A 26,006-nucleotide genomic window follows, 5' to 3' on the forward strand; every position below is an offset into this window, starting at 1 on the left:
CAGGACGGAGCAGCGGCTTATTCCAATAAGTACTTCATCTCGGTGATAGGTCCATACGCCAAATTTACACGTCTATTTGAACACCACGCACAAAATTAGAGATTTATGATATATTCCCTTTTAGCCCCTTGGTTAATCCGAGCTCAGGCCAAGATAGTTTCCAAGGTGCAAGCTCGGCATCTAAGAATGCAGATCAGCCAAAAATTCAAGCCCGATGGAACGAAAAAATAAAGCCACGGATGCACACCCAAACACACTATCAGCAGGCACTAAATAAAAACTTCCATGAAATAGGAGGCATGTTCAGAGATTTGCCAAGATAGTTTCCAAGGTGCAAGCTCGGCATCTGAGAATGCAGATCAGCCAAAAAATTCAAGCCCGATGGAACGAAAAAATAAAGCCACGGACGCACACCCAAACACACTATCAGCAGGCACTAAATAAAAACTTCCATGAAATAAGAGGCATGTTCAGAGATTTGCAAGAAGCATATCAACAATAAAGGCATCCCCTAATCTCTAATATACCTAGCTTATCTACAACTTAATCAAAGTCTGAAAAAGAGTTCTATATATGTAGTAGTGCTGTGCAGTGGTGTGAAAAGCCTGGAGTACCATGCCCGGACTCAGAGCTTCAAAAACAGCCGTATCTTCCATACTCTGTGATCCTACCACCAACATGATCAGCGAGGAAGACGGAACTGTTCCCAGTCCTTTGCACCGTACTTGGTAAAGTTGGAAACGAGTACATTCATCATTTTAGCAACTGCTTCCTTAAAGTCTTTTGACATACTCTTGTCAGCAGCTTCAACATCAGGTGCTTTTCCTTTGACCAGAGAGCCTACTGGAGCACCCTCCATATAAGCTTTACAGGCTGTGAGAATATCACATGCATGAATACGGAAATGACCAGCAACCAAGTCCTCAAAATGCTGTAAGAATAGGTAAACTTTCAAACCAATGAATAGTAAAATAGAGATTAAATCATCATATCAAGATCTTTCACATCATAAAAGGCCACAACTATTGACAGTATTATCACATCATGTACTTTACAAAGTGACGACACAACGGAGAATTTCAAGGGAGCTATCCGGAGTCATAATACACAGCAACAAGATAAAAATAAACCACATCTATAGCAACTGGATGAAGCAGAGCATTAGTGTATTTGTAGTGAGACTCTTTCAAATAAAAATATTTAGCAACTGACCTCTAAGCTATAACTAGAAGGGCTCAATTAATACAAATACAACTCTTTAACAGATATTGAATTTAAGACAACCGAAGTTAGTTGTCACGGTCAGCTCAAATTAAATTGCCAAAGAAAAACAAAAGAAAAACAGACTTAATCCATCTAAAAGCAAAGGAAAAAATGGATGTTCAGAATTAACAAATATTCATGTTGGCAAATGTAAGGATTGGTCAAAAAGGCAGTATAAAGCATACCCTGGGAGGCCTCCTAAGTGTGTACATCATTGTCTTCAACGACAAGATAAATACATTCTCATTGTACTCCTTAGAACGCCTCTCCCCCTCAGCTCCAACATAATGAGTGTCATAACCGGGCTCATTGAAGAAGGGTTTGGCATTCAAAATTAAAGCTTGAATAGATACTAGAACTTGCAGCATGGTTGATGTCTGAGGCATCCACTTCTCATTTCCCTTACCACTCCATGTGTTAAGAAGGCTGAGGCAGACTTTTCCGCAATCATACAAGTTAGGGTTTAGGCGCAAGCCACCAGAATAGTAGTAAACCATCTAAAAGGAAAATAAAAACACACAAGTTTCAAATACGAGGGTGAAAGAGATAAAAGTGAGGTAAAGAGCAAGGGTAAAACAACAGCACGCATACCGGGGGTACATCTGGGTAGTTAGACGGAAAGTGAACATCAAAGACAAAAAGACCATCATGGTATGGAGTTCCCTGTGGTCCTACAATAACGGCCCTTAAGAGATCCATCCTTGCTTCATACACTCTCACAAAAATTGTGTCTGAGAGAAAACAGAATAACATCAATATATCCTTAAGACTTACTAGTATTACACAATCCAGACCACCTATATATCCTTACCACTACTTACCAGGTAAATCCTTCTCCAAAATTTTCCACTCATCGTGTACTTTCTTTGTCCATGCCCTTGGTGGCTACAAGGACAAGAAACATGACGAAATTAAACATCAATACTTGATCAACAAGCAAGAGCTTAAACATTAAGGAATTCCACCAATTCATAAACTGGAAAAAAGATGGAAATGGAAACTTTCTTCATCCTGAAATTACCTGTTGACCTTTAAAGCCCATGTTAGTATAATGATGGTCAGAAAAATCTTCAACGGTATCAAACGATTTGAAAGCTTCATACTTTCTCATAATTTCATCTTCACTCTCCTCTTTCTCTTTGCCATTTGAACTTGACTCTACGGTCACAGCTGAACTGCTTGAAGCAGAAATTTCATTTTTATGGGGACACAGATTCACAAAGGAAGAGCTCCCTCCATCTGCAGAAGGAGCTGCAGTATGAAATTGGGTTGTCACTGCTGGAGGAGTTGGTATACTGGCACTCATGGAAGATGCCTGCAGCCAAGAAACCGAGGCCTCCACACCTGGAGGCAAATCCACATTATCAAACTGTGCTTGCATACTCAAGTAATCACCATCATCATCGTCATCATCGAACATGTAATCATCATTATCATCATAGTCAGAAGCATCATCATCAACTGCATCTTGTTTGTCATTTCCATCATCATGATATGACAAGTCCGAATTTGAACTATTTACATTTTCCACACTAAGAGATCCAGAGCCCGACCCGGCAATACTAGTAAAATTATTAAGATCCTTAGTAACAGCCTCCTGGAGAAAAAACACAAAAACATCATCTTTATCTTGAGTCAGGCAAGCATAGCCTTTATCAGGGCAGGCCGCAATCCAATGATCCAGCCATAAACAAGGACAGAGAGAAAATACAGGAGGAAAAGCAAAACAAAAGGGAATATGTTTAGCAATAGCTGCACATGTAACAGAAACCTATCATCAATCAGAAAAAAAATCCTCCCAGGAATTCAATCAGACCTCATGACCCCCAATGGGGTAAATATTCCAATTGTTCCTTAATCTCCCACAAACAACCTCTAACCAACTTGAAACATCAACTTCTATTATGCAAGATCAGCTCACCCCAAAAGATAATCTCAGAGAGGATTACCTTCTTCAACTATAATCCCCTTGGTCAAACAATCTCAACTCTTACTCTCTAATAACCAATTGCTCCCCGACCCACCAGCTTTTGCACCATTCTTCCTCAGTACATCTTCTCACTTTCTAGTGAAGGATATGCACCAAAACACTACAACAGCTCCAATTGTTTTCCACAGCCGGCCTACCTGACTAGCTAAAAACCACTAGTCCCAGTTCAAAAATCATTGCGATCATACAAATTGAATAAACATCCACAATGTGCTACTTGTGTAACAACAGTCATTAAAATTAAAATTACTCTTCAATATCACAATTTTCACACCTTCATCACAATGATAAAAACAAAAAAGAAAAACAATCAACAGACCTACTAAATTCCAAACGAAGAAACCCTAAAAGACCCAATCTTACAGAAAATTCGACCCTACAATTAGTCAAACACGACGATCATCGAATGAACTCACACAAACTAAAATCCCACAATTAAAACCTCCAATAAAAGCAAAATTCCACACAACATCACCAAAACTCCTCCCAAAACACTAAAACACCAAAAAAAATCCACTTAATTCGAAGAAGTCAGTTACCTCATTTTCTTTAAGCTTCTTCGCGACGTTATCTTCAGACTGATCGATTTCCATCGCCATGATTGTTAGTTTCTTTATTCCCAATTATTGACGCCGAAATCGATGAATAAATATATTTGTATCAAAAAAACCCTCGCGAATTTTTCTTTCCCTCGAGCCGGCGAGGAGGTAGGAGTGTAATTATAGAAAGAGTTATCTGCATCAGTTGTACGTATAGGTAGAGAGAGAGAAAGTGGCCGAGTGGCTTTAGAGAGAGAGCAAAAGAGACCCGTTTCGAGAGGGCTTTACATATATACTGGGTTGGGTTAACGAGTTGAGCGAGTTATTCGCGCGTTATTAGGTAGCCGAGGCTTCGCTCTCGTGTTACGGGCGGACTGTCTTTTCTAGGCCACATTCTGGTGTACTGGGAATGACACGTGTTGATGGATGATTTGTTCGAAAAGGATACCACCAATGGAAATACGAGTCATTAGGGGAGTATGGGAGATGGGGAGTATGGGAATATTTGTTGGAGGATCGTCGATTAGAGAATAGATGCATGACTTGGATGACTTCTGAGTTCCGAAGTTCCAGATATGCCCCTAGTCTTTGTCGCTGTGTCACACTTTGTAAAAGATCTTTTCAATGGGATTGATTGACAGAATGACAATAATTTAATTGTACGACTCTTTATTTTAGTAACGTTTTTTACTCCATATTTGTTTGTCTTTTATTTCAAAAGCTAAAAAGTTTACTAGAAGAAGCGATTACCATTTTTTATTATTGGGGCATCGGTAACGTATAATAGTTATTAAACTCGGTCCGGTTTGGTGGTTCAAATGGTTAGTTCCGTAAATACAAATGTCAGTCGAAACTTGAACCTTATATAGGTATGTAATTTCAAAAAACACGACAATTGATTTAATTGGTAGAGTCCAAAAAAATTATCATATCGAACCATTAATTCAATGATTAATAATTTAAGTACTTTATTTTATTATATTATAAATCACCGATTAAACCAGCACATTCATAATAAAACCACTAACATTATTGAGTTGATGTCGAGCACGAGTTTAACAACTATCTCGAGTAGGACAGAAAACTTTCCTTGAGGTGAATGAAGTCAGCCCTAGTTAGCATCTTGTTACTCATGATATTTATTTGCCTTTATCACTCTAAAAATTTATTAGAAACAAGAAAACCAATAATAGAACAAAAATTAGATAAATCCCTTGAACAGTACAAGTCTTTTCATTCTCTTGTAACGAACTTCAGAAAAGGGGAAAAATCAGTAGTTTAGTTGTCAAATACATAATCTTCGTCTATGAAAAGCACTGGTGATTTCTATGAAATTTTCCCTAAAACTACCAAAAACCCTATCCACACGTAATAATCACATCAAGAATCTTGATACAAATGGGTGAGTTTTGAAGTTTAGCGGTAGTGGGCAACAAAAAGTTGATAAAGAAAACACCGGGTAGTGTGTAGTTGGGCACTTGGGCGGTTGGAAAGTAGGAACTCTTCATTGTATTCAATAGAGGAATTAGAGTCAAGCTGCACATTCTTGGACGACAAGGCCGAAAGTAAAGATATGACCAAGACTAATAAGAGACTTCTGCAGCAAGGATTCGACCCAAGTAATTCGCAGTTCTAGCTTCATGACTCTTTCCTCGATCCTTCTCATCAGCAGATACTACTATTCTGAGTAAAATTTACTAAGGTTTACTGATATAATCATTCCTAGGTGAAAAGTTACTCGTATTGGACTATATGATCAGTGCTACATATTTCAAGAACCAGCAAAAAAGTTCGAAACCTAACAACCCTCCGCCCATTAATTTTAAATGATGGGTTGGGTCAATTGGGTTATGGGTTTTGTTGGGTTTGGTAAGAATAATTCAATTTATTTATTGGACGGGTTGGGTTTTTTATTTGGGTACCCAATACCTAACTTGTTTAAAAGTAATTCAAAATAAAAAATACAAGATTCAATACACATATGTCCAAATATTTGCATTTGGACATGTGTTAATAATTCATTGATTAATTTGTATTCAAAATTCTCATATATATATATATATATTTTTTTTTATTTTCAATCAATTTTTTAAATTTTTATTTAAAAGAAAAAAGAAACTTGAAATAAAACTCATGCTTATATTACTTTTTTATAACAGTAGTTAAACTTGCTCAACTTTTATAATAATTTATTATGCCTTTTAAGAGTATGTTGTTTTCCTCCCCCTTTTTTTCTTTTTTTTTTGTGGTTGTTCCCAAGTTGCAACTTGCTTTTGTTTGTTAATATTTCGTGTACGTATAATATTATACAAATTTCTTTTTTAACCTTTTAGCATTATATAATTTCGGATTCTTCAAATTTACAAACAAAAGCTTACTTTGTATCAGCCTAATTTTTCGACAATTCAAAATAATGCGATCCCGATGTGGTAAAAATGTCATAATAGTTCATGAATTCTCCTCTCATTTATTTCTTAAAAAGTTTGGGATTTTCCTTAATAATTTTTTGGGGACCAATACCAGTTTTAAAGCATATAATATTTTCTACTTTATATAAGAGCTGTGGTAATTCTAAAAGATTAATATGACCATAGCATCAAGTATGATCCTAGATGATTCTAATTAATCAGGTGATGAATTATCTAACTATATCAAATCAATAAAAAAAAATACCTTCTAGTATACATTATATGTATATGGATCATGATATTAACTTCGAATCAATATAGTTGACTTGCGGATTCTATTTTGTTTTGATTAATTATGACAACTTGGGCATGACTAGTCCAACGATTTCATTTCGTCTGAACCAAATACCTCCCATCTTCAACTTCACGAGAAACTTGGAATCAGCAAGACAATTAACTTTCCCTCTTAATTACCGAGTCCAAAAACCAAAATGCAGTAATGTCTCCAGTCATTTAATAAGTTTCAATCAATTAGTAGTATTAAAAAGTATAAAGTAAACAATTTTTTTTAGCTAATCTATTTAAATGTACAATTTATTATCTAAAATTCACAATACAAGTAATATAAAATATTATTCTATTTATGATGTGTTTTCAAGGAACTTAAGAAGTGAGTGTGTGTGAAAATACATTTATGTATGTGAAATGTGTTTATATGTGTGAAAAAAATCTTTTTTTTTGTATGTTAAAATGTATGTGAAAAAAGTTTATGTATTAAAATGTATTAATTAATATGTTAGGTCATATTTGAGTCATGGGTTTGAGATAACCCAATATGACCCAACCCAAAATCAACCCAATCTAAAGTTGGGTGGGTTGGGTATAACCCATTTAAGTGAGAACCCAATATTAATCCGCCCAACCTGCCCAATTGCCAGGTATACATATTTCTTATACTTTCAGTGGAGATTTAAGATGGAGGCACTGGGGGCACGGGCCCCACTATCCCTTTAAACTTCTATAGTATCCATAAAATTTTGATATAATTTCAAGTATGTCTTCAAAATTTTCTTATGAAAGGAGTGAAAGAATTAAGTAATCCTCTAAGTTGGTTCATGAACTAATATTCTAAAAGAATATGCGGGCCACAAAATTTCATTTGAAATAAACTAAAAAAAGATTTTTCATTTCAACTTGTTGGTGAATATTTTTTTTGCTTAAAAAACTAAAAAGAGAGTAGGTAAAAAATTTTAATGTTGTTTTTGCCCCCACTGAGAATTTTTTCTGGCTCCACCGCTGTATACTTTGCACAACTTCAAACATGTTTGTATAGGCATGCCTAGATTAATATTAGTTTTTGTAATGTGTACAGGGCATCGATCTCAAATCATCCCACAAGGGGATTCATTATTAAGTCCATAGTTACTTGGCACAAATCTTGACATGTTCTGTCATTGAGCAAATGTGCAAGGCTGAATCCATCAAAGTAGTAGAACTTATGATGTTAAAAGAACTGACGATTGTCAGATCATAAGTATCACCATCAGGAATAAATGATAATCAAAAACCATCATGACAATGATATATTGGACCTCTCAAGTTGCAGAAGCTTTGAACTTCAAAACATGCAATTCCTATACAATCAAGCTTTCCTTGTAGATTAGGTTGGTGCTAAATCAGCAAGAACAGAATAATTTGCAGATTGTACGCAACATGACACATGATACAAGTTCATAATTCACGGTCAGTATTGATGGTTTCCATTCAAAGAAGTACAACGTTTTGTTTTTCTTCCAAAAAGACGAAGCCATGCAAAAAGTAGAACAAATAGGTTTTAGGTCAGTAAAACGTGCGACCATGCACAAGACATTATTCATGGATATCTGCTTTGTTAATTAGGTAAGGATTATTCCAATTGTTAGTTGGTCAAAAGGGATTGTATGAATTTGGAAGTTGGAACTCCTTTGCCTGATTAGCATGCTGTTTCTTTGACCACAAACTTGAGGCTCAAGAGAACATCTTGTAACAAAGAGACTGTTGTCTTGGTTCACTACTGCTTGATTTTTAGGCTAAATTGAGTCCTGAAGTTCTTAAATACACAGTAATATATTTATATATATAACAGTAATATATATAATTAATTTCTTTCCCATGCAAAAAGTTTGTATTGCATTCAATAGTATAATCAGAAATTACAACACAAATTTTAAAAATCTATAAATATTCAGTTGACAGATAAACTTTTTTTTTTTTACTCGGGATGCAAAAAGAGTTTGGGAATGAAAAAAATAAACTTTTTCATCGCGCTAAGCTAATGAAATTGAATTAGTGGCATTAGGTAATAGGCTAAAATTAAGATATTAATTAATGAAAAAAAGAGTGAAATTTCAAAGCGTTAAGAAAAAAAAACATGTGACCAAACTCAATAATAGGAGCAAGGAAAAAAGAGAAATAGTTGTAGAAAAATAGAAAAAAATGTGACTAATTATAAATTTCCCTAATCACGGATAAAAAGACAATCTTATGATTGAAAAAGAGAATTAAAACCACGGGTTGATTGATTGATTGATTGACTAATTGATTAAATAAGACGAAAGGTATAATTAGCACAAACATATAAATAGTAAAATGACTATAAATTAAGGTAAGTAATTGATACAAATACATATAAGGTAGGTAATTGATAATTGATTGAAATTTACTATGAATAATGGAGTGAAAAAGAACTGTAAATTAATTGTTACAACAAAAAAAAAGAATGAAATCCATCAAAAAAATACATAAACAAAAACAAAATTTTTTTTATCACATGACAAAAAGATAGGACCTCCACTTGATATGATATAGACAAGTACAACTTGACAACCTAACATACAAGAAATTGAACATTATATGCGTGTGCCGGCACGTGCACGCTAGAAACTTACATAAACATAAATTATGGCTGTATTGGTCCTTAATCTTTTCATAATCCGATCAGATACTCTTTCGGTTTGCAATTGAGATTGCTAGTGGTGTCCAATCTCTCATATTTCAGTGGGAGTGCTTCCAGGGATCGACAATGACCTTCAGCATTATCCCAAATGGTAAATGCAGAAGAAGTTTATATATTTGTTGAAGGAAATGTCCGAGGACACTGCGCTTTCTCTTGTCCTATGATTCATGAATGATGTCCACAACTTTGTCATAGTGACTGGCCTCCGTCCTGTTCATTTCTAGTACGACATTGATTTGAGTCCATGTGTTTCCCGATTTCAACAAGACATCCCAACGAACGTGATATCAGTCAACTTTACTCTCGCTAAGGTCAAGAATTACCCAGCTTACCTGTTGCATGGTGTGTGAAAATGAACATTCGGTTGATTTGGTATTGCATCCAACTTGTACAGAAGAAGTGAACAAAAGTAGGTTCACAAGTTGTCTAGATTGGTAATGACAAGTCATTCCTCAGTTGATTAGGTATGGTATCTAACTTATATAGAAGTTGTCAACACAAGTTAGTTCATAGGTTAGATTCAATTGATAAGAACAGGTAATGTGTTCGAATTTCGTTATCGATATGTTTCAAACCTTGCTATCAATGTAAAAATTATATTAGTGGACAATTTGCAGAAGTTTTTATAAGCAACCAATGTTTGCAGGATTATGTTAACAGGCGATCAGTAAGAATTCCTAAATGATTGTGGTTTGGAGGACATTTCTTGATCTGCGGTGATGACCAGAGTCCCATTGGTCGTCATTTCGGGGTCGAATTCAAGTCATTCGATCTCATATTGGGTGATGAAACTAGAGATGGAGAGAGTACCAGGAATTTGACGATGAATTGACATATAACGTCTTCAAAACTAGTACCAAAATGCAATCATTTTGTAATCGGATAAAATATGGAAAATTTGTATTATATATTACATGATATCATCATCTTTGATGATGTGTGAACAACCAATTGGTACAAATCCTTCACATAATAGACTCCTTCGCACCAATTGAGGAACAGCCAATTACTACGCTGCGACATACCATAAGCGCGCCTATGTTGTTGAAATTCCTCTTTCTTTCTTTTTTTGGAGGGATATGTTGTTTAAATTCTTAAGCAGCATTTTCAAGAAAAGCACGTTTTTTTTTTCTTATAATAGCGCCATAATGAGAGAACAAATGTAAAGTATAAACGGTACCTATGTATTAACTGTTAAGCAGAAACAAGTAAACGCTTTCGGCCTTTGCCATCCAATTTAGCACTTGCCACAAATATAAGAGGCATTGCTTTTGAGCTGATTATTCCATAACTAAACACAACTACGCACATAATTAGAGTATAATTGTGTTGTGCTTACGCCAAGCAAACAGACATGGTGGTATGATAGTATCCCATGAAATCTTTAACAAAATTGACACCTTAATTAATATTTATGACTAACTTATGAGTCGCAACAGATCTTCTGTCTCACTTCTTATTCCATTCTCTGTCCACATTTTATTATACCACATTTTATTATATTGCTATTATTGTTTCATAAACATCCTATTTTAATTTTTTTTTGTTTACTTAAATTGATAACTACAAAAAAATAAAAAATTACAATAGTCTAAAAAAATATATAATAGGAAATTAATTCCTCATGCTGCTTCGTACCCAAAAACGAAAAAGAGTAATGCTGCTAATTAGTCGACGCCCTTATTTTCTTTCTTTTTCTCCTTTCCCATCACAAATAAGAAGCCAAAAAAAAGAAAATACCTAAAGAAAAAGTCTTTTATCTCAGGTATGCTCAATTTTATTTTAACGTGTTACGTGAAAAGCCGTCAACGTGGTAATGAATTAACAGTAACGGCGTTTAGATCTCAGCGCGGTAAAAAGTTCTGGCGCTAAGACTTGGCGCCAAAATCTTCCGCCATTACTCAAAAAACGTATTTTCCAGTGCTATAATACAACCGAGCCCCAACAAAACACGCACCAATTCACATAACGTTTCCTAGATCTCGCAATGGTGGTGGCTCTTGGTCCCGGAAAATTCTACGGCAGCAGCCTCCCAAGGCCAAGGTTCTACACAGACGTGAAACTGAACGACGAGAGGGTAGATCCACCGGTTCCAGTCATGGATCCGCTAATGTCGTGGGCTCAGGAGGCTCATTGGTCGATGGGTGGTCTGAGTTTCACGCGCCACCGCCTCCAAGGCAGGATTGAAGGGAACGTTAAGAAGCTCCGGGCTGAAAGAGAGAAGCTTTTTAAGAAAGCCCAGAAGGAGAAGGGGAGCGGTAGTCCGGTGACGCCGCCGGCTCCGGTGGCGGTGAAGCGGAGGAGGAGGATGTTGGTGGATGAGGAGGAGGAAGAGGAGGAGGAGGTGGTGGTGGAGGAGAAGAGGAGGGAACTTAGGAAGACGGCTAGGAAGTTGGGGGATGATTTTGACAGGGTGGCTAATGAGAAAAAGAGGAGTCCGGCTAGGGCTGGTGGTGGTGAGGCGGCAGGGAGAAAGAGAGGCCGGGTTGGCGAGGAGGAAGAAGGGGGTCGGGATGAAATTAAAGGAAAGTTGAAGGGTAAGAAGGAAATTGGAAAAAAGAAGGGAGAGAAGAACATGGCTGTCGCTGCTAAAGGGACTAGAACTTCCCCTAGGTTAGCAAAGAGAGGATGAATTTGACAATCAATGGCGTATTCTGCTGTTAATTTTAGGCTTATAGCTACCTATATACTTAAGAAGAGAGTTATGGTGTAATCTTGCACTAATCTTTTTCTGCTTTTAATTTTTCTTCTCTTGTTCTGGCCTTCTAATTTGTTGTGTATATTCTTCTTGATTATTAGAAAGTGAAAGATCCGGGGTTTTGGCTGTTCTAAAACCTCTTAGCATTTTCATGAAAATTTGCTTATGAATGTACTTTTGGGGGCAGAAACCAGATTTCAAGCAACGCTGTAAGTATACTCAAACCCTTGTTTATAGAGCTTTGCCAAAGATCAATTTCATTTTCTCAAGTAACAAAGCATCCATTTGACAAGTGACTTGATTGATGACTTGAGACTGCAATGACACTAAGGATAAAAAGACTAGTAATTTCTAAACTGAACCGAACATAATAATACTACCATGGATTGGTGAAAATGCCAATTAATTTGAGGTTATTAACATAATACTATATATTGCTAGTGATAATATGCTAATTAATTTGAGATTAAACGTACGCGATTAGCAACTCTTACCAACCCCCCCCCCCCCCCCCCCCCCCTTCTCTCCCACCACATAAAAAAATACTACATGAGATCAAAGTCATAACGCAAATAATTGAGGAAAATAAAAGGAGTCTTGGGCTTCTTTTTAGACTGGATTTGGTGGGTGCGCCAGGCCGAAGGCAATAAGGCGATAAGCTGCTGAAATGGGTTCTTTCCCCTAGAAATATCGTAACAGACACTACACTTGATCTTAGCCGAAAACCAGAGAGGTACGCTCTTCAAGGCCCCAAAAAGATCCTTTTATAGCAAGGCACGCACTTGGATAGATCTAAGATTCTTTTATGATAAGATAAACATTAAGGTAGACTAGCTCTATGTAAATGGGATATGGGGCAGGGACGACATAAATTTAGACGACATGTTTACAAAATCAGATTTACCCAAACTTTTGCCTTGCAGTATGTTTCTGCAGTCCATAAGAGGAACCATGTGGGAAAAAGCACAAGGCAGCATGCCAACTCCATAACCCTCCTAGCATAGGGAGGTTTGTGATTCGGGTTCTTTGCATTCATCTTTGAGTGTCATGTTCAGACCATAAAACCAATTAACAACTTAGGCCCGTATGGATTAGGTATTTTTGAAAGTGTTGTTTAAAAATTTTATTATAACGATATATGTAAAAAAAATTACGATAGATGATTAAACATTTTTAGGGTATTTTTTAGAATGTATTTTGAGATATTTTTAAAATTTAAGAAGGAGAGATTGCACAAGAGGAGGGGAGAGAAAGAGGAAGGAGGAGGAAGGGAAAGGAAATGGAGGAGAGAAGAGGAGGGAGAGGGTGGCGGTGGCGGTGGAGGTGGAGGATGGAAGCGGTCATGGTGCTAGGTGGCGGCGTGCGGTGATGATAGATAGTGGATCGAAAAAGATGGATGTGGTTGATTTATTTTATTTTTTTTAGTTATATTTGAGATTTGTATGAGTTATGTGCTTTTAGGAGTGTTTTTGAGAGTTTGTTACTTTAACATTATATTTGAAAAATTTGTCGGTGAAAAAATGGTAAATCCATGCAACCCTTAATTACAGCTTAAAAAGTGCATACCACTTGTTAAGGAGGATTGGATTTTCATTTGCTTTGATATAAACCATGAATAGGTTTTCCTAACCTATCTCACTATGTGAACCTTGAATTTGGACAGTTTCCTAAAATTATACTTTTGTGAAAAAATTAACACCTAAGACCCTCTTAACAATTGCATCGGATGATAATGATATTCATGATACATCAATATGAAGAAAAATCAATAGAAGCTTATATTTTGTTTCCTTTTTCACTTTTATACTAAAGGACAAATTTCATTCAAATACCATAAAATTTACATCACTTATTCACTGTAACAAAGATCCAGCTTTGGTATCTAGATTATGGTCACCCGAGACAAGCTGCATATTACTTTAGCAAAAGGAATTACAACAGCAAGGAAATAACTTTATCATAATGTCATGTCTCATGAAGCACTGGCCTAACAGCAGACTGGCCATTGGATTCTAAGACACCTGTAAGTTCTGCATATCTGCTAGCAATTGGGTTCAGTTTATTACAAATAATTCCTTGTGAATTGTGCCCATCTTTTGGAATATAAGCAAAGCACTGCTAAAGAACATGCTTTTGATGTAAGAATGAGTGATGCTGAGTTCTAGTTGGTCCAAGATTCCTACTTGTTAGTCTTTTCCTTTTTTTTTTCCCTAATGCAGGGGGTATCCATTTCCTGCGATGATGCAGAGCCCGTCCCAAAGATGCATTACACCATAATAGGAATTGAAACGTGACCTCTGGATAAGGACCCAATAATACTAACGGCCTGGGGGCTTCTACATGTTAATCATGAAAGCAAATGTTCTTGGTCAAGAATTGAAACATTTTTTTGACTTTTTCTGTCAATTTTCGTTTATATTTCTTCATAAGATAGATTAGAAAATGGTTTGTAAAGTTCAAAATATTGAGTAACATCAAAAAAAAAAAAAAAACCATTTGATTGATAAAATAAAGACAAAATTGTACTTATTAAGATACAGTGAGTCTTCAAGAAAGAGAGCAAGCTAATTCTCAAAACCAGTCAAATCACTACCCAAACGAAAAAGGGGGAATTTTTTCTTCTTCTTTTTTCCCAAAAACTGGGTGATTCATAATAATTTTCCCAACCAAAAAGAAACAGCTAAAGAAACTTCAATTTTATCTGTCAAAAAAGGGGAAAAAAAAAAAGAGCGAGTAGTTTACAATGACCATTGACCAATAGTGCAACCGACAATAAACCCGCCAATGTGAATGCACGCTTACCAATGACAAATCGCCATCTGTCAGGCTGTCACCATTCTTCATCCTTCTCCGCCAGCACTATGATCCTTGGGTTAGGGTTTCCACAATGGTACCATTCCTCAATGATTTTGTCTCTCCTTTAACATCGAAATTCTCAATAGATTTGGGGTTTATCTCAAATTGCAGATATCCCCAAATGGGTCTCTCTTAAAATCCCCAATTTCGGTGCCATTGTTTGGGAATTAGCAACAAACCTCAAAACCATGACCTAGGGTTTTGTATTCCAGTTCCCAGTTGTGGATCATCTTGCACACATTGATATCTTATTTTCTTCAATTCCTCCTTTTATTTAATAATTGTTGTATAAATAGCCATATTTTCTTCGTTTTACGTATCAAATTCTCAAACATTCAGGTAGGCTGGTAATAATATATGATCCTGAACCCCCATTTGCATTCTCCTTAATTGGAGTTTTACCAAGATTGATTTTTGGGCTTCACTTTTTTCTTTTTCTTTTGTAGAATATTACAGCTTTAACTTGATTGAAGACTTGAGGTTTGAGCTGGAAATATAGTGGAAACTTGGGTTGAAAGATCGTGGGGTGGTAATTTGGCAAATGGCATCATCCGGATTCTTTATTATATGCACTTTACATTCAGTAATTGCTATAACTTGCGGTGCATTGATAATGTTCTATCTCAATGAAATATCTGCTTTTGGGCACGGTATTGAGACAGCTAAAAAGATGCTGGGATCAACTCCACATGATCAGTTGTTAATACAGATATCCAATTCATTTGCCGGGTTGCTTTTGTTTGTGATTGGATTTTTATTGTTAATGGTGGCTTTTGTCAAGGACAGGGACTTTCAGAGCTTTTTCGCTAAGGGGCTTATTCTCATTCATGTCTTGGTAGCACTCTGGAGAGTTTATTTTGAGAGAAAGCTTGAGGATTTAGCTCATGATTGGCCAAGGCAGCTGGTTGGTGACTTTGCTCTGGCACTCTCGTGGGTGTTCTTTCTTGTATACTCATGGAGAGAAAAGTATGATTAGACGAGTTGAGATGAACAATTATGTTCCTGATTGGCCGAATCACAAGATTTGCTTGGTAGCAGGTCAACCATTCTGAAAAGATTTCTATTGCGTTGCAGAGTAGCATTATGGTGCTTAATGGATCACAGCATACCACCTTTCTTAAAATGCCTGTTTTATTTGCTAAATAAAATGGTGGTTGAATTTTGAAGGGGAGTTTGTTGTCAGCATGAACCTTTGGTTAGCCTGTAATTTATCTCTGATGGAACCGATGTTGCTAGTTTGATTTTCTTTACTGTGTCTGATTTTTCAGAAATGTACTTAACCATAGCATTTGGAATAAATAGAATAGAAATTGATATATGAAGCTTTTATGTTATTTTATGACTTCCAAAAACTATTCTGGTTTTCTATATTGATATATCGGACTGTTAGAAATCATAAAATCCAGGGAAAATTAGTTTGGTCTTGGTAAAGAGATAGAAATATTTTTCTGGATGGTTTGATTTGTCCCTACCATTTGATAATCTGGATACTATTTTGTGATCTGGTCGTCATTCAAACTAATATTGCTATTTTAAGGAGTTGAATTTTGGTCATGGTGATTGAAACATCTGATTGAACAAATTCATGTCATGTTGATTGAAATATCTGATTGAAAGAATTACTTTGCAACAAACAAGGATGTATCACAAAGCTATCCTGACAGTGCAATTTTCTGCCTAGAAAGCAGATTATGTAGCTACTCTGTCCACTATGAGCCTCTCTATCATCAACTTGATTTTCACTAGATCTCAACTGTTGTGCCTCTATAGCTGCATAACTTTGTAGCGACCATCATGTGTGCAGCAGTGCACGCTAGAAGCTAGGACTTGGTTGAGCTTCAGTAGTAAGGGATGGAGACCATGCTATATATGGTTGCTGGCTTTCTCAAACATAATCTTAGTTGTCTGCTCCTGTCAAGACATTGAGATGTTTGGCAGTAGCAAGCATGATAAACCAAATCTCTTTGCCAGAAGCGCTGTCCATTTTGATGTCTGACTTCTGCTTGGATCCGAATCTGAAATCCAATCAAGTTCAGAAAGCAATTCGATTTGGGAATAATTGGAAATATGAATCTGAAATCCACGTCTGTTTAGTGGAATTGCTATGGTGAACATGGATTCTCTGTGTTGTGCCTAGATGATTGCTTAGTGCTCCACAGAGAGGAGGAATAGTCATTAGTAGTTACTAGTGTATTCATCTAAACGGATGAGAAAGTTGAACTGTGTGACAAGCCTATCATATTTTCAGAAAAGTCTTGGCTCTAATTGCATGCTTTGAGTATGTATAAGAACTCCTGCCTTAGAATATAGTTTGATGTGCCACCTTTATGCAAAATCTCGTCCAATAATTGCTGCTAATTCTTGAAACTTCTGTTCTTGAGGATGTTAGCAAGTTAGCATTGTTGTCAAATGGTAACACCTTTTTGGCTCTCATTCTCAAGGATAAATTTGAATATACACCGCCACAGGTGTGAATTGAGGTCAGTTCTTGAGGCAGATTGGGGGGATGATGATATGCTAAACATTGTGCATTAATAACTTCCTCTTCGTTGTGGTATCTATGTGTGTCAGAAGTAGCCTGATGTTGTGTTCATTTCTGTTTTCGCTTTTGAGTTCTTTGCTCTTCATAACAATGACAATTCATTCTAGAATCTATAGATGAAGTTTCAGCGAGCATTATTATTAGCACATTATTTGGCAGTCTTGTTTTGCCTGAAATGAACGTAGAAGTCAAAAATATTGGGGCCACTGATTTGTTGTAGAGCCCAAAAGTCTCCGCTGATTGCAGAGTCTTGATTTCGGGTGGACAAAACAACCAAGTTTTCTTGTGTGATTTGGTAAATTGGTAAAGGGGTGCAGATCCAATTGTGGGTCATGATTGAGGGTTGGAACCAGCTCTTGCCTCAGGAGTCACTAAGGCAACTCCCCATCTTCGTTCTATGTAAGATGAGACTGCAAAAAGGTAGAGGTGGCAATTTGTCCCAAGTCCCAATGGGTTACCCATGCCCAAGGGGACTTTGGGCGGGATGGGTATTGGATTTTGATATTGGGTTTAAAATGGGACAAATCCCAATTGTACCCATTAATTGATGGGAATACTTGGGAAATACTTGGGTACCCATTGGGCTCAAATAACAAGGGCTCTGTTTGGTTTAGCTATTTTTAGGGGGTATTTTTGAAATATTTTATTATAGCAGTGTATATGAAAAATTTTTACTATAAAATTTTTTTGAAATATTTGATATACTAATATGGATGGGATGTTTTTTGAGTTATTGTATATTACTGTAACATTGTATTTGAAAAACTTATTTTTTGAAAAAATAGCCAATCCAAACGGAGTCTTAGATTAAAAAATTATCTTTAACAATTTTTATAGTCATACTAGAGAATATAATCTAGTAGTTTTTCTAGTCATTATCCACAAGAATTTTCAACATTTCAGTCAATTTAGACCTGTCATCTTTGGACAATGATAAGGATAAATATTCAACACCTTAAGTACCTTGGTCATCTTGATATATGTTGGAATATGACTGTATTTCTATTTTTTCCTTTATTTGTTAATCCAATTTTTTATGGGAATCCTGAGTATAAAGCACTTACATGTTTATTTAATAAAACAAAAAAAAATTTAATAAATCAAAAATATTAAAATTATATAAAAAATAAAAATGAATTAAAGGAAAAAAAATATGTAGAAAATAGATTTGGGTATTGGGCGGGATCAATCTAAACCCATCCCAAAGTGATCCCGCCCAAGTTAGTCCCAAAACACATATGGGTAAGGTTGGGCCCAAACCCATATGACTCGGTTCCATCACAAACCCAAGCAAATCCCGCCCATCCCGCCCATTTTGCCACCTCTACAAAAAGGGTTATCAATTATATGAAGCGGTAGAGATCACAAATGACGTGGTAAATATCATTAATTCTAATTGTTGATATTTATTGGGCTCTACTTACTCTTTAAAAAGTGGATCAACTACAACAGTACATCAAGCCCTGATTTCTTCCATAGAAAAGAAAAGAAAAGAAAAGAAAAGGCACCTTTTCAGCTTTATCCATGGATTTCATTAGTGGTTCCGCATATCATATGCATTTGACCGAAGAGATCATGGAACCATAAATTGCTCACCCCAAGTTTGTGACCAAAATCTCTTGAATGTGAGGCCTATACATGTGGAGGAAGATCAAAAGCTGTTGAACGTTTGGCTAAATTTGAAGTTGTTTTCTTCTTTTAAGAGAAGCATTTACCACTTCTTTGAATACATTTGTGCCCTGTTTCAGTAATTTTACTGACTTTCACTACATTTTGTCTATCACCAATCAATCATTTACCAGTTCGTTGAAGGACAGCATTAATGCCGCTCGGCGTGGACCACCAAGAGTAGATATCCCTCTTTCTTTTAAGAAGGACAAGAGTAGCAATACTAAGTCCCAGCACCAAGGAAAAAGAGAATACATTTCCTAGAAAGAGTAAAAGTCACACCAGATTCCATGACCATTCCAGTCCTGAACTTGCGTGTTAGATGGATCATACATGTGGTTTCTTCGCATTCCTAACCTAAGCAGGACGGCAACAATATACTCTTGACAGAACTTTGCTGAAGAAAAAAATTTCAAGTCTCCAACTGTCGATCCTGAGAAAGGAAGAAATGAATTTTCAATGACATGAATTTATTGATAGGACCCTTTCAGTGAAGTAACACTTCTATATATTTTCAAAAGAGTAAACTTTCCAACCGGCTCCTGAACTATTCAATTTGTGCGGCTTGGTCTCTCAACTATAAATTGTCGCAAATAAGCCTCTGAACAAAAGAAAAACTTAATTTAAGGATTTTCGTCAATTTTGGATGTCAAATGTAATGGAATTAGGGGCAAAACCAACCAAACAGAAAAACCAACGTATTATTTAATTAAAAACCATTTATGTTAAGTCAACTAATAACACCGCGTTTAATTTTCTTTCTTTTTTTTCATCTTCCATCTTCTCTAACCCTAATTTGATGAAAAAATCAGTCAACGGGGTCTTTTGGACTGTTTTCATGGGTTGATTTTTTTTGCTTGTTGGTTTTGTCCCTAATTCAGTCACCTTTAAAGACAAAAATTGACGAAAGTTCTTAAACTAAATTTTTTTGTTCAAGGATTTTTTTGTGATAATTTATAATTGAGGGTTAAAACCGTATAAAGGCAATAATTCAGAGGCTGTCCGGAAAGTTTCCTCTTTCCATAATAATTTAGCAAATGCACATTTCCTACTTTGCCACACAAGTGATCGGTTCTATAAGGTCACTAGGCATGTAGGCAATTCTAAGTTTGGTCAATTTTAATGGCACTTTCTTTGGCCTTTTAAATTTTATCATGTTAATTATACAAAAAATATTCTACCTTCAATTGAATTTACAATCACCCATCATTATTGTTTTTTTTTTCCTTTTACATGAGTACAAAAGTCAAAAATAAAGTGTCTTCAACAAATAAAGAAGAGTCTCTAACATTGCTCTTCTAGTATAACAATTTAAGTGACATTATGGGTTCTTGTAAAAACATTTGATTACAGTCATACTAACAAACAAGCTAGATAAAAATCAGATGGAGGGTTGGGTTGGGTAATAAAAGGGGAGAGAAATTGTAAGTTGGATTAGATCACATCGAGGAGGGGAGAAAAAGTGTAAATGAGACGGATTCGAAACCTCCTGCTTACAAAAAAAAACAAAAAGATGAAAATCAATGCAAGAGCCAATCCAAACTTATTCGAGATTGGATAAATTAAGAATAGATCAATGTTAGACATGAAAGTTTTAAAGTCAAAAAAAACCTAGACTGATTGAAGACATCAATTGTTTAATGTTTTTCTATCACTATTTGATCAAACCGGCCAAATGGAGCACCGACCAGAAAAATACATTTGATCTTTTTGGTCCCATGGATAAACACTTACCTGAACCAAGGCCCGTGAACCTAATTTGGGTTTATCTCACTATTACTCCTTAATTTCCTTAATATAATTATTATAACTATTAATTTCTAAAACTAATTTAATATCTATAGAACCACAATATTAAGACTATACATGACCCAATAACAATTCATTAAAAAGTATATAAACCAAGAATTTTTCAATAATAATAATGTATTCCAATTAATTCAAAGTACATAAAAAATATTAATAAAAATATTGTCAAAAGTCAATACATTTTCAAATGTTCTCAATTTACTCGTACGATTTGTCATTCTGAATCTTTTGATATAATTTTGTATATTTAATATTTCTTATATACATATGCAGACTAAATGGTCGGGTTAATATTAGGTTTGAGTTTAATAGGTCCAAACTCAACTTACATTTAATTTGAACTTAATATTTAAATCCAAATTCAACTTAGTCCATGAAAGGCTAGACTACTTTTCAAACTTTTTCCTCAGCCAAATGGGTTGAACTTGAATTTCTGAAAAAACTTGAATTTCTTTCTTAAAAAAAAAAAGCTTGAATTTATCCGACCCTAATGACAGTAGGTCTGTCAACGGGCCAGGTCCGGGCCGAAATTCATTATTCCGGACCCGGACCTGGCATACCAAATCGGATCCGGATTCGACTCGTTTACCCGACGGGTTTTCTACTCTATGTTCCGGATCCGGATCCGACGGGTCTCGGATCCGGGTCCGGGTCTACCCGAAAAAAATTATGAAAATTTACAATTTCTAATAAAAATGAGAAAAAATATATTTGTACACTAATTTCTAACTAATACAAAAAAAAAACTAAATAAGAAAATAAATCAAATTGACTTTACTCAAATACATCACCCTAATCAAATTATATTGATAAATATACATATTTTAAATTATTAATCCATTTATATCCGGATCCGGATCTAATACGGGTCGGAATACTATATTCCGTATCCAACCCATTTTTTGTTTGACAAAACGGATCCGGATCCGAATCCGGGTAACGAAATTAAATCTCTACCCATACCCGTAATAATTTCATGGATCCGGGCCGGGTCCGGATCGTTGACAGGCCTAAATGACAGTTCTACTTGGTCAAACGATCAAGACATTTACTAGTTTCCAAGTAGTTCACCCAAATTCTTCTTCTAATATACTACTACTTGCTTTTTTTCTTTGAATTCGAATATTGAACCGTCCCCAACAACTCATATCATATTAGTATTTGAGGTTGGAATGTTAGATTCCATTCTTGCCAGTAAGTTTGACCGCCCGAAAAGGGCAACTCACAAACTTTAAAGCAAAGAAGCAAAGAATTACTACTAAAATCTTTCTTTAGCTCGTGGGGTTATTGCACTTTACTCTATTGTAATATTCTCAATTTGCTCCTTATTTCAAGTTTGACACGTTTGATCCATTAGACTTCTATACTTTTAAATCTAGTATTGCATGATATTAATTTTATTCAAATCTCAAAGATTTTATTCTCAGGATCGATTCTGTCAATCTTGAAATTTAATGTAAAAAAAAAAAAAGCAGAAGCACTATGTATATAGGAAACTAAATATGCTAGAGAAAAATATATAGCGAAACATAGGCCGCGTTTGATAAGTGAATTTTTTGGGTGTTTGTCTAAAACTTTACTGTAATTTACTGTAAAATTTTTTTAAAAAAATTTTGAAATGTGTAAATTTTTTAATATTTTGAAATGTATATTTTAAAAATTTTAAAAAGTTTTTTGAGGTTACTATAGCTAAAATTTTTTAAAAACTTGTAGCAGACAAACTTGGCAAAAAATTTAAATGCCAAACAAGGCCATAATCAATCAAACCGAGATTATAATGAACTTATGTGATTATAACGAGGTATTTCCAAATATACAAAATTAGTAACGAAGTATTTCCAAATATTACAAATATATAGATTGTTTTTCTTTTTTTAAAATCCAAATAAATGGTAAATAAATTGAGCCCCATCCCCTTTTTTGGAAACTTAGCCCCATGTCCAAAGTTTACCACAGGCTCACAGCACACTACTATAGTCAAAACAGCCTGCTCCTCCGCGAATCTCTTTTTAGTGGTACATAACATTACCACGCGCCAATAGGCCTGTGAAATCACCCCTTCAACCTTTACCTATCTATAGTACAATCTGCTTGCTGTACATCAAGAAAACCAGCCCCTTTTCTCTAAAGGTACTGTTCCTTCCTGCAAGAAGAGGAAAGAGAGCAGAAACACAACTGAAATTACCCAAAACAAAACAACAGTAAACAAAAGAAAAAATCATTAGCCATCAAAATTGAACCTTTGAAGGCCTCAGTCTTTAAGTTTTAACCATCCAAAGCATCCAATCAACCATGGCAGAACAGATTATAGAAGAAGAACCCACAACTTTCCCACCTTCAACTTCACCTCCCTCGCAAAATCAAGCCCAACAAGAGTTACCAACTCCATCGAACACCTCCATGCTTCTCTTAAGGATTATGAGCAAAAGAAGAACATGGGTCTGCCTGTTTTTTGGTGTTTACACGGTTTTGTTATCGCTTTCTTGGAATTTCCTTAAATCAGTTCTTGCTTGGTATGAAACAACTTTGATGAACTCTTCATCAAGTTCAGCATCATCATCAGTTTATTCAGGTTGGCCAGCTTTGTATGCATCAGCTCTTTTAGGTGTGGCTTTTGGAGTGCTCTCCATGGTGACAGCCTTGGCTGTGGCTGTTCCTGCTACTTTGGTTACTTGGATTACTGTGCTGGTTTTGCTGACTTTTTGTGGGAAGCCCAGAAGGACTTTGGTGATGGAAGGCAAGAAATTGACTGCTGATATTACTGGATTTGTAGTGAAGGTTTTGCTCAAAGAAGGGAATATTGTGGCCGCACTTTGTGCTGTTCTTGGATATTTTGCATTTGTTAGGAGAGGCAAAGAAAATGCTACTGCTGGTGACTATTAGATCTGACTCTAAACAATAATTTTTGTGCATGTTTCCTTGACGAAATTCAGATGGTGGTCTTAGACTATTAGGCTGGATTCTGCAGAATTAATATTTGTGGATTTCTGTTACTTGTTGGGTGAAATTTTGCAGAAAAGCAACACTTTTTCCCTTTTTTTTGTTGGGGGGGGGGGGGGGGGTTGGGGGGGATTTCTGCTGATGTTTTATGCTTTGTGCTACAGAGAATGGAAAAAAGAAGGCAGATATGCCATGTAAATTCTTCATTGCACTTAATTTCTTTGTTCATCTGGTTACAGTAGTTCTTTTTAACTACATTAGTATTTAGAACTGGACAGATGTCTCTTTCTGGAAGTTATGGTAGGAGCAAGTGATTAGGTAGTGACATGACCATTCAGCCTTATCTAATTTCTTTGACAAATTCATATGATGTTCGGTGATTGTTGTTTAGAATAGATAAATTTGGGAATTCTTGCTCCCTTCCCCACCACACCCCACACCCCCAAAAAAAAACACCCCCCAAGCCAAAGTTTATGAGTAAGAGAAAGCTTATCCTAACGATCAAAATTGGCTCTGGAAGATTGACTAGCTCTACAAAATTCAATCCTCTGAAACTCTGTAGGGTTGGGACATGAACTAGTTTGAAGGGGTTTACACATATCCGTTGCTAAATACAGGCCTAATTTGATTGAGCTGTACCGGATCAGAAAAGAGATCACAAAAGCCCTCAGGACTTATTTGGATTTTTTTTTTGTTCTTTTCAAAACGCTCTAATTGTTTACATTACTTAAGAGGCATTTGAATCTGTAATTTACCGATTATCAAAATATATTTTAAATATTACAAAATAATTGATGGTTTACAAATTCAAATCCATCTTAAGTCATTTAAGTAATTGGAGGAATCAGAAAGGATTTCAAATCCTTCAATCCAAACGCAAAGTAAAATTAGTAGGAGTATGTCTTTTCACTGGTCAAAATTTTAAGCAGGCCTTTTGTCTCCGGGCCCTTAATGGACGATGTCTTGTAGTATTTCTTTGTTAGATCAACTATCCTTGTTAAAGATGATTCCCTTGGCCCATTAAGTGAGCTTGCAGACTAGATACACACATCACATGGCTCTTTCAGCCGAAGTGCTAATTTGGAAAGGAGGCTACCTGACTTTGAGCCCAATGGGCTAGATTTGGATAGTAAACTAAGCAAGTTAAGAAATTGAATCAAGTCCAGTCCATTTTTTTCATTTTTAGGAAGTCAAACTCAACTCTAATTAATTTTTTCCTAACAAATATCGGACACCGTGATGTCTAGTCTAGTATTAAATGGGCAAATTACATTTTAGCCCCCTGTGGTTTTCGAAAAAACCACATAACCCCCCATCGTTCAAAAAGCTATACATAAACCCCCTGTGGTTTGGGTTGAACTGGCAAATAGACGGAAAGCATCCACCGTAACGATTCGTGGGCAAAACGCGCATGTTCTTCTGGTAGCAGTAGGAAACATACCCATATTACCCCTGACCAATTTGACGTACCCAATAAAGCCTAGATGGGTGCTCCTCATCTCTTTCCATCTTCCGAAATACTTTGTAGCTGACTTTGCACTGAATGTTGGTGAAGGAACCCAAGATAGAGAACGAAGGAAATCTGAAGGTGAGTTCTAACATCAAGGTGCAGTCTTTTCCTTTTCCTGAAATATGACTTGAATGGATTATTAATTTTTTTTCAATAAACTATAGATGTCATGCTCAAGCAGTGCTGGTGGAAGTACTGAAGATCTAAGGTACCAATACCTATTTTGTTCATGTGGGAGAAAAGCAGCGGTAAAAATTGTTGAATCTGACAAACCTTCAAAAGGAAAGCAAAAGAAAGTATCTCAATTAATTTAAGGGATAATTTCAGAAACCTCCCCTGAGAGTTGGACGGGTAACTAGTGTGTCAGAGAGTTGCCATAATCTCCTTAAACCCGCATGCGGGTTTAAAGAGTATTCGGATATTCTCATATGCACCTATGCAAATCGAACCAACCGAATATCTTATCCGTATCCCATTTTTTTAAATAAAAATCTTATAAATTTGAAAAATAAAATCAAATTTAGATGTATTAGGGTTTTAAAAATATTATATAAGTGATAAAAATTTTATAAATTGTAAAAATAAAATCAAATTTAAATAATTAAATGTTATATTTGCATAAGAAATAATACAATAATCATAATAATGATAATACAATAATATTGGTGTAATAAAACTGCCATTAATTTAAATATTTACTTATAATGCCCAAAGAGCCTAATTACCAATTTTTTCTTCTCGCGCTCAAATATAACATTAACCCGTATGCGAGCTAACCTTGAAATAGA

The 26,006-nt window shown here is 35.7% G+C and overlaps 4 protein-coding genes across 5 annotated transcripts; 3 read left to right on the top strand and 1 right to left on the bottom strand.

The window, feature by feature from the left end:
* Positions 1-432: 432 nt before the first annotated feature.
* On the bottom strand, positions 433-4,005 carry LOC113688413 (putative ubiquitin-conjugating enzyme E2 38). The gene is made up of 6 exons (XM_027206226.2): positions 3,793-4,005; positions 2,285-2,860; positions 2,085-2,148; positions 1,855-1,994; positions 1,449-1,760; positions 433-931 (listed from the first exon to the last, which is right to left on the bottom strand). Exons 1-6 carry the CDS (start codon positions 3,850-3,852, stop codon positions 683-685), a joined length of 1,401 nt encoding a protein of 466 aa, XP_027062027.1. The 5' UTR covers positions 3,853-4,005; the 3' UTR covers positions 433-682.
* Positions 4,006-11,055: 7,050 nt separating this feature from the next.
* On the top strand, positions 11,056-12,098 carry LOC113687751 (uncharacterized). Its single transcript, XM_027205290.2, has one exon. It carries the CDS (start codon positions 11,183-11,185, stop codon positions 11,825-11,827), a length of 645 nt encoding a protein of 214 aa, XP_027061091.2. The 5' UTR covers positions 11,056-11,182; the 3' UTR covers positions 11,828-12,098.
* A 2,415-nt stretch (positions 12,099-14,513) lies between these two features.
* Positions 14,514-16,088, top strand: LOC113743515 (uncharacterized). 2 transcript variants are annotated; one of them, XM_027271562.2, is made up of 2 exons: positions 14,514-14,783; positions 15,196-16,088. In XM_027271562.2, exon 2 carries the CDS (start codon positions 15,291-15,293, stop codon positions 15,723-15,725), a length of 435 nt encoding a protein of 144 aa, XP_027127363.1. In that variant the 5' UTR covers positions 14,514-14,783; positions 15,196-15,290; the 3' UTR covers positions 15,726-16,088. The 2 variants fall into 2 exon arrangements, with proteins under 2 accessions (XP_027127363.1, XP_027127362.1); XM_027271561.2 differs by having other exon boundaries at positions 14,515-15,088.
* A 6,972-nt stretch (positions 16,089-23,060) lies between these two features.
* LOC113743687 (uncharacterized) lies at positions 23,061-23,651 on the top strand. Its single transcript, XM_072049786.1, has one exon. It carries the CDS (start codon positions 23,061-23,063, stop codon positions 23,649-23,651), a length of 591 nt encoding a protein of 196 aa, XP_071905887.1.
* Positions 23,652-26,006: the final 2,355 nt, after the last annotated feature.

Source organism: Coffea arabica, chromosome 5e, assembly GCF_036785885.1.
Source record: "Coffea arabica cultivar ET-39 chromosome 5e, Coffea Arabica ET-39 HiFi, whole genome shotgun sequence".
Lineage (NCBI taxonomy): Eukaryota > Viridiplantae > Streptophyta > Magnoliopsida > Gentianales > Rubiaceae > Coffea > Coffea arabica.

Excerpts from the sequence above, each read along its gene's own strand:
- LOC113688413 (XM_027206226.2), bottom strand. The coding sequence starts at position 3,852 with ATGGCGATGGAAATCGATCAGTCTGAAGATAACGTCGCGAAGAAGCTT. Across the intron at positions 2,149-2,284 it reads TGGGCTTTAAAGGTCAACAG|CCACCAAGGGCATGGACAAA; the intron begins GTAATTTCAGGA and ends TTGTCCTTGTAG. Across the intron at positions 1,761-1,854 it reads ACTACCCAGATGTACCCCCG|ATGGTTTACTACTATTCTGG; the intron begins GTATGCGTGCTG and ends TTTTCCTTTTAG.
- LOC113687751 (XM_027205290.2), top strand. The coding sequence starts at position 11,183 with ATGGTGGTGGCTCTTGGTCCCGGAAAATTCTACGGCAGCAGCCTCCCA.
- LOC113743515 (XM_027271562.2), top strand. The coding sequence starts at position 15,291 with ATGGCATCATCCGGATTCTTTATTATATGCACTTTACATTCAGTAATT.
- LOC113743687 (XM_072049786.1), top strand. The coding sequence starts at position 23,061 with ATGGCAGAACAGATTATAGAAGAAGAACCCACAACTTTCCCACCTTCA.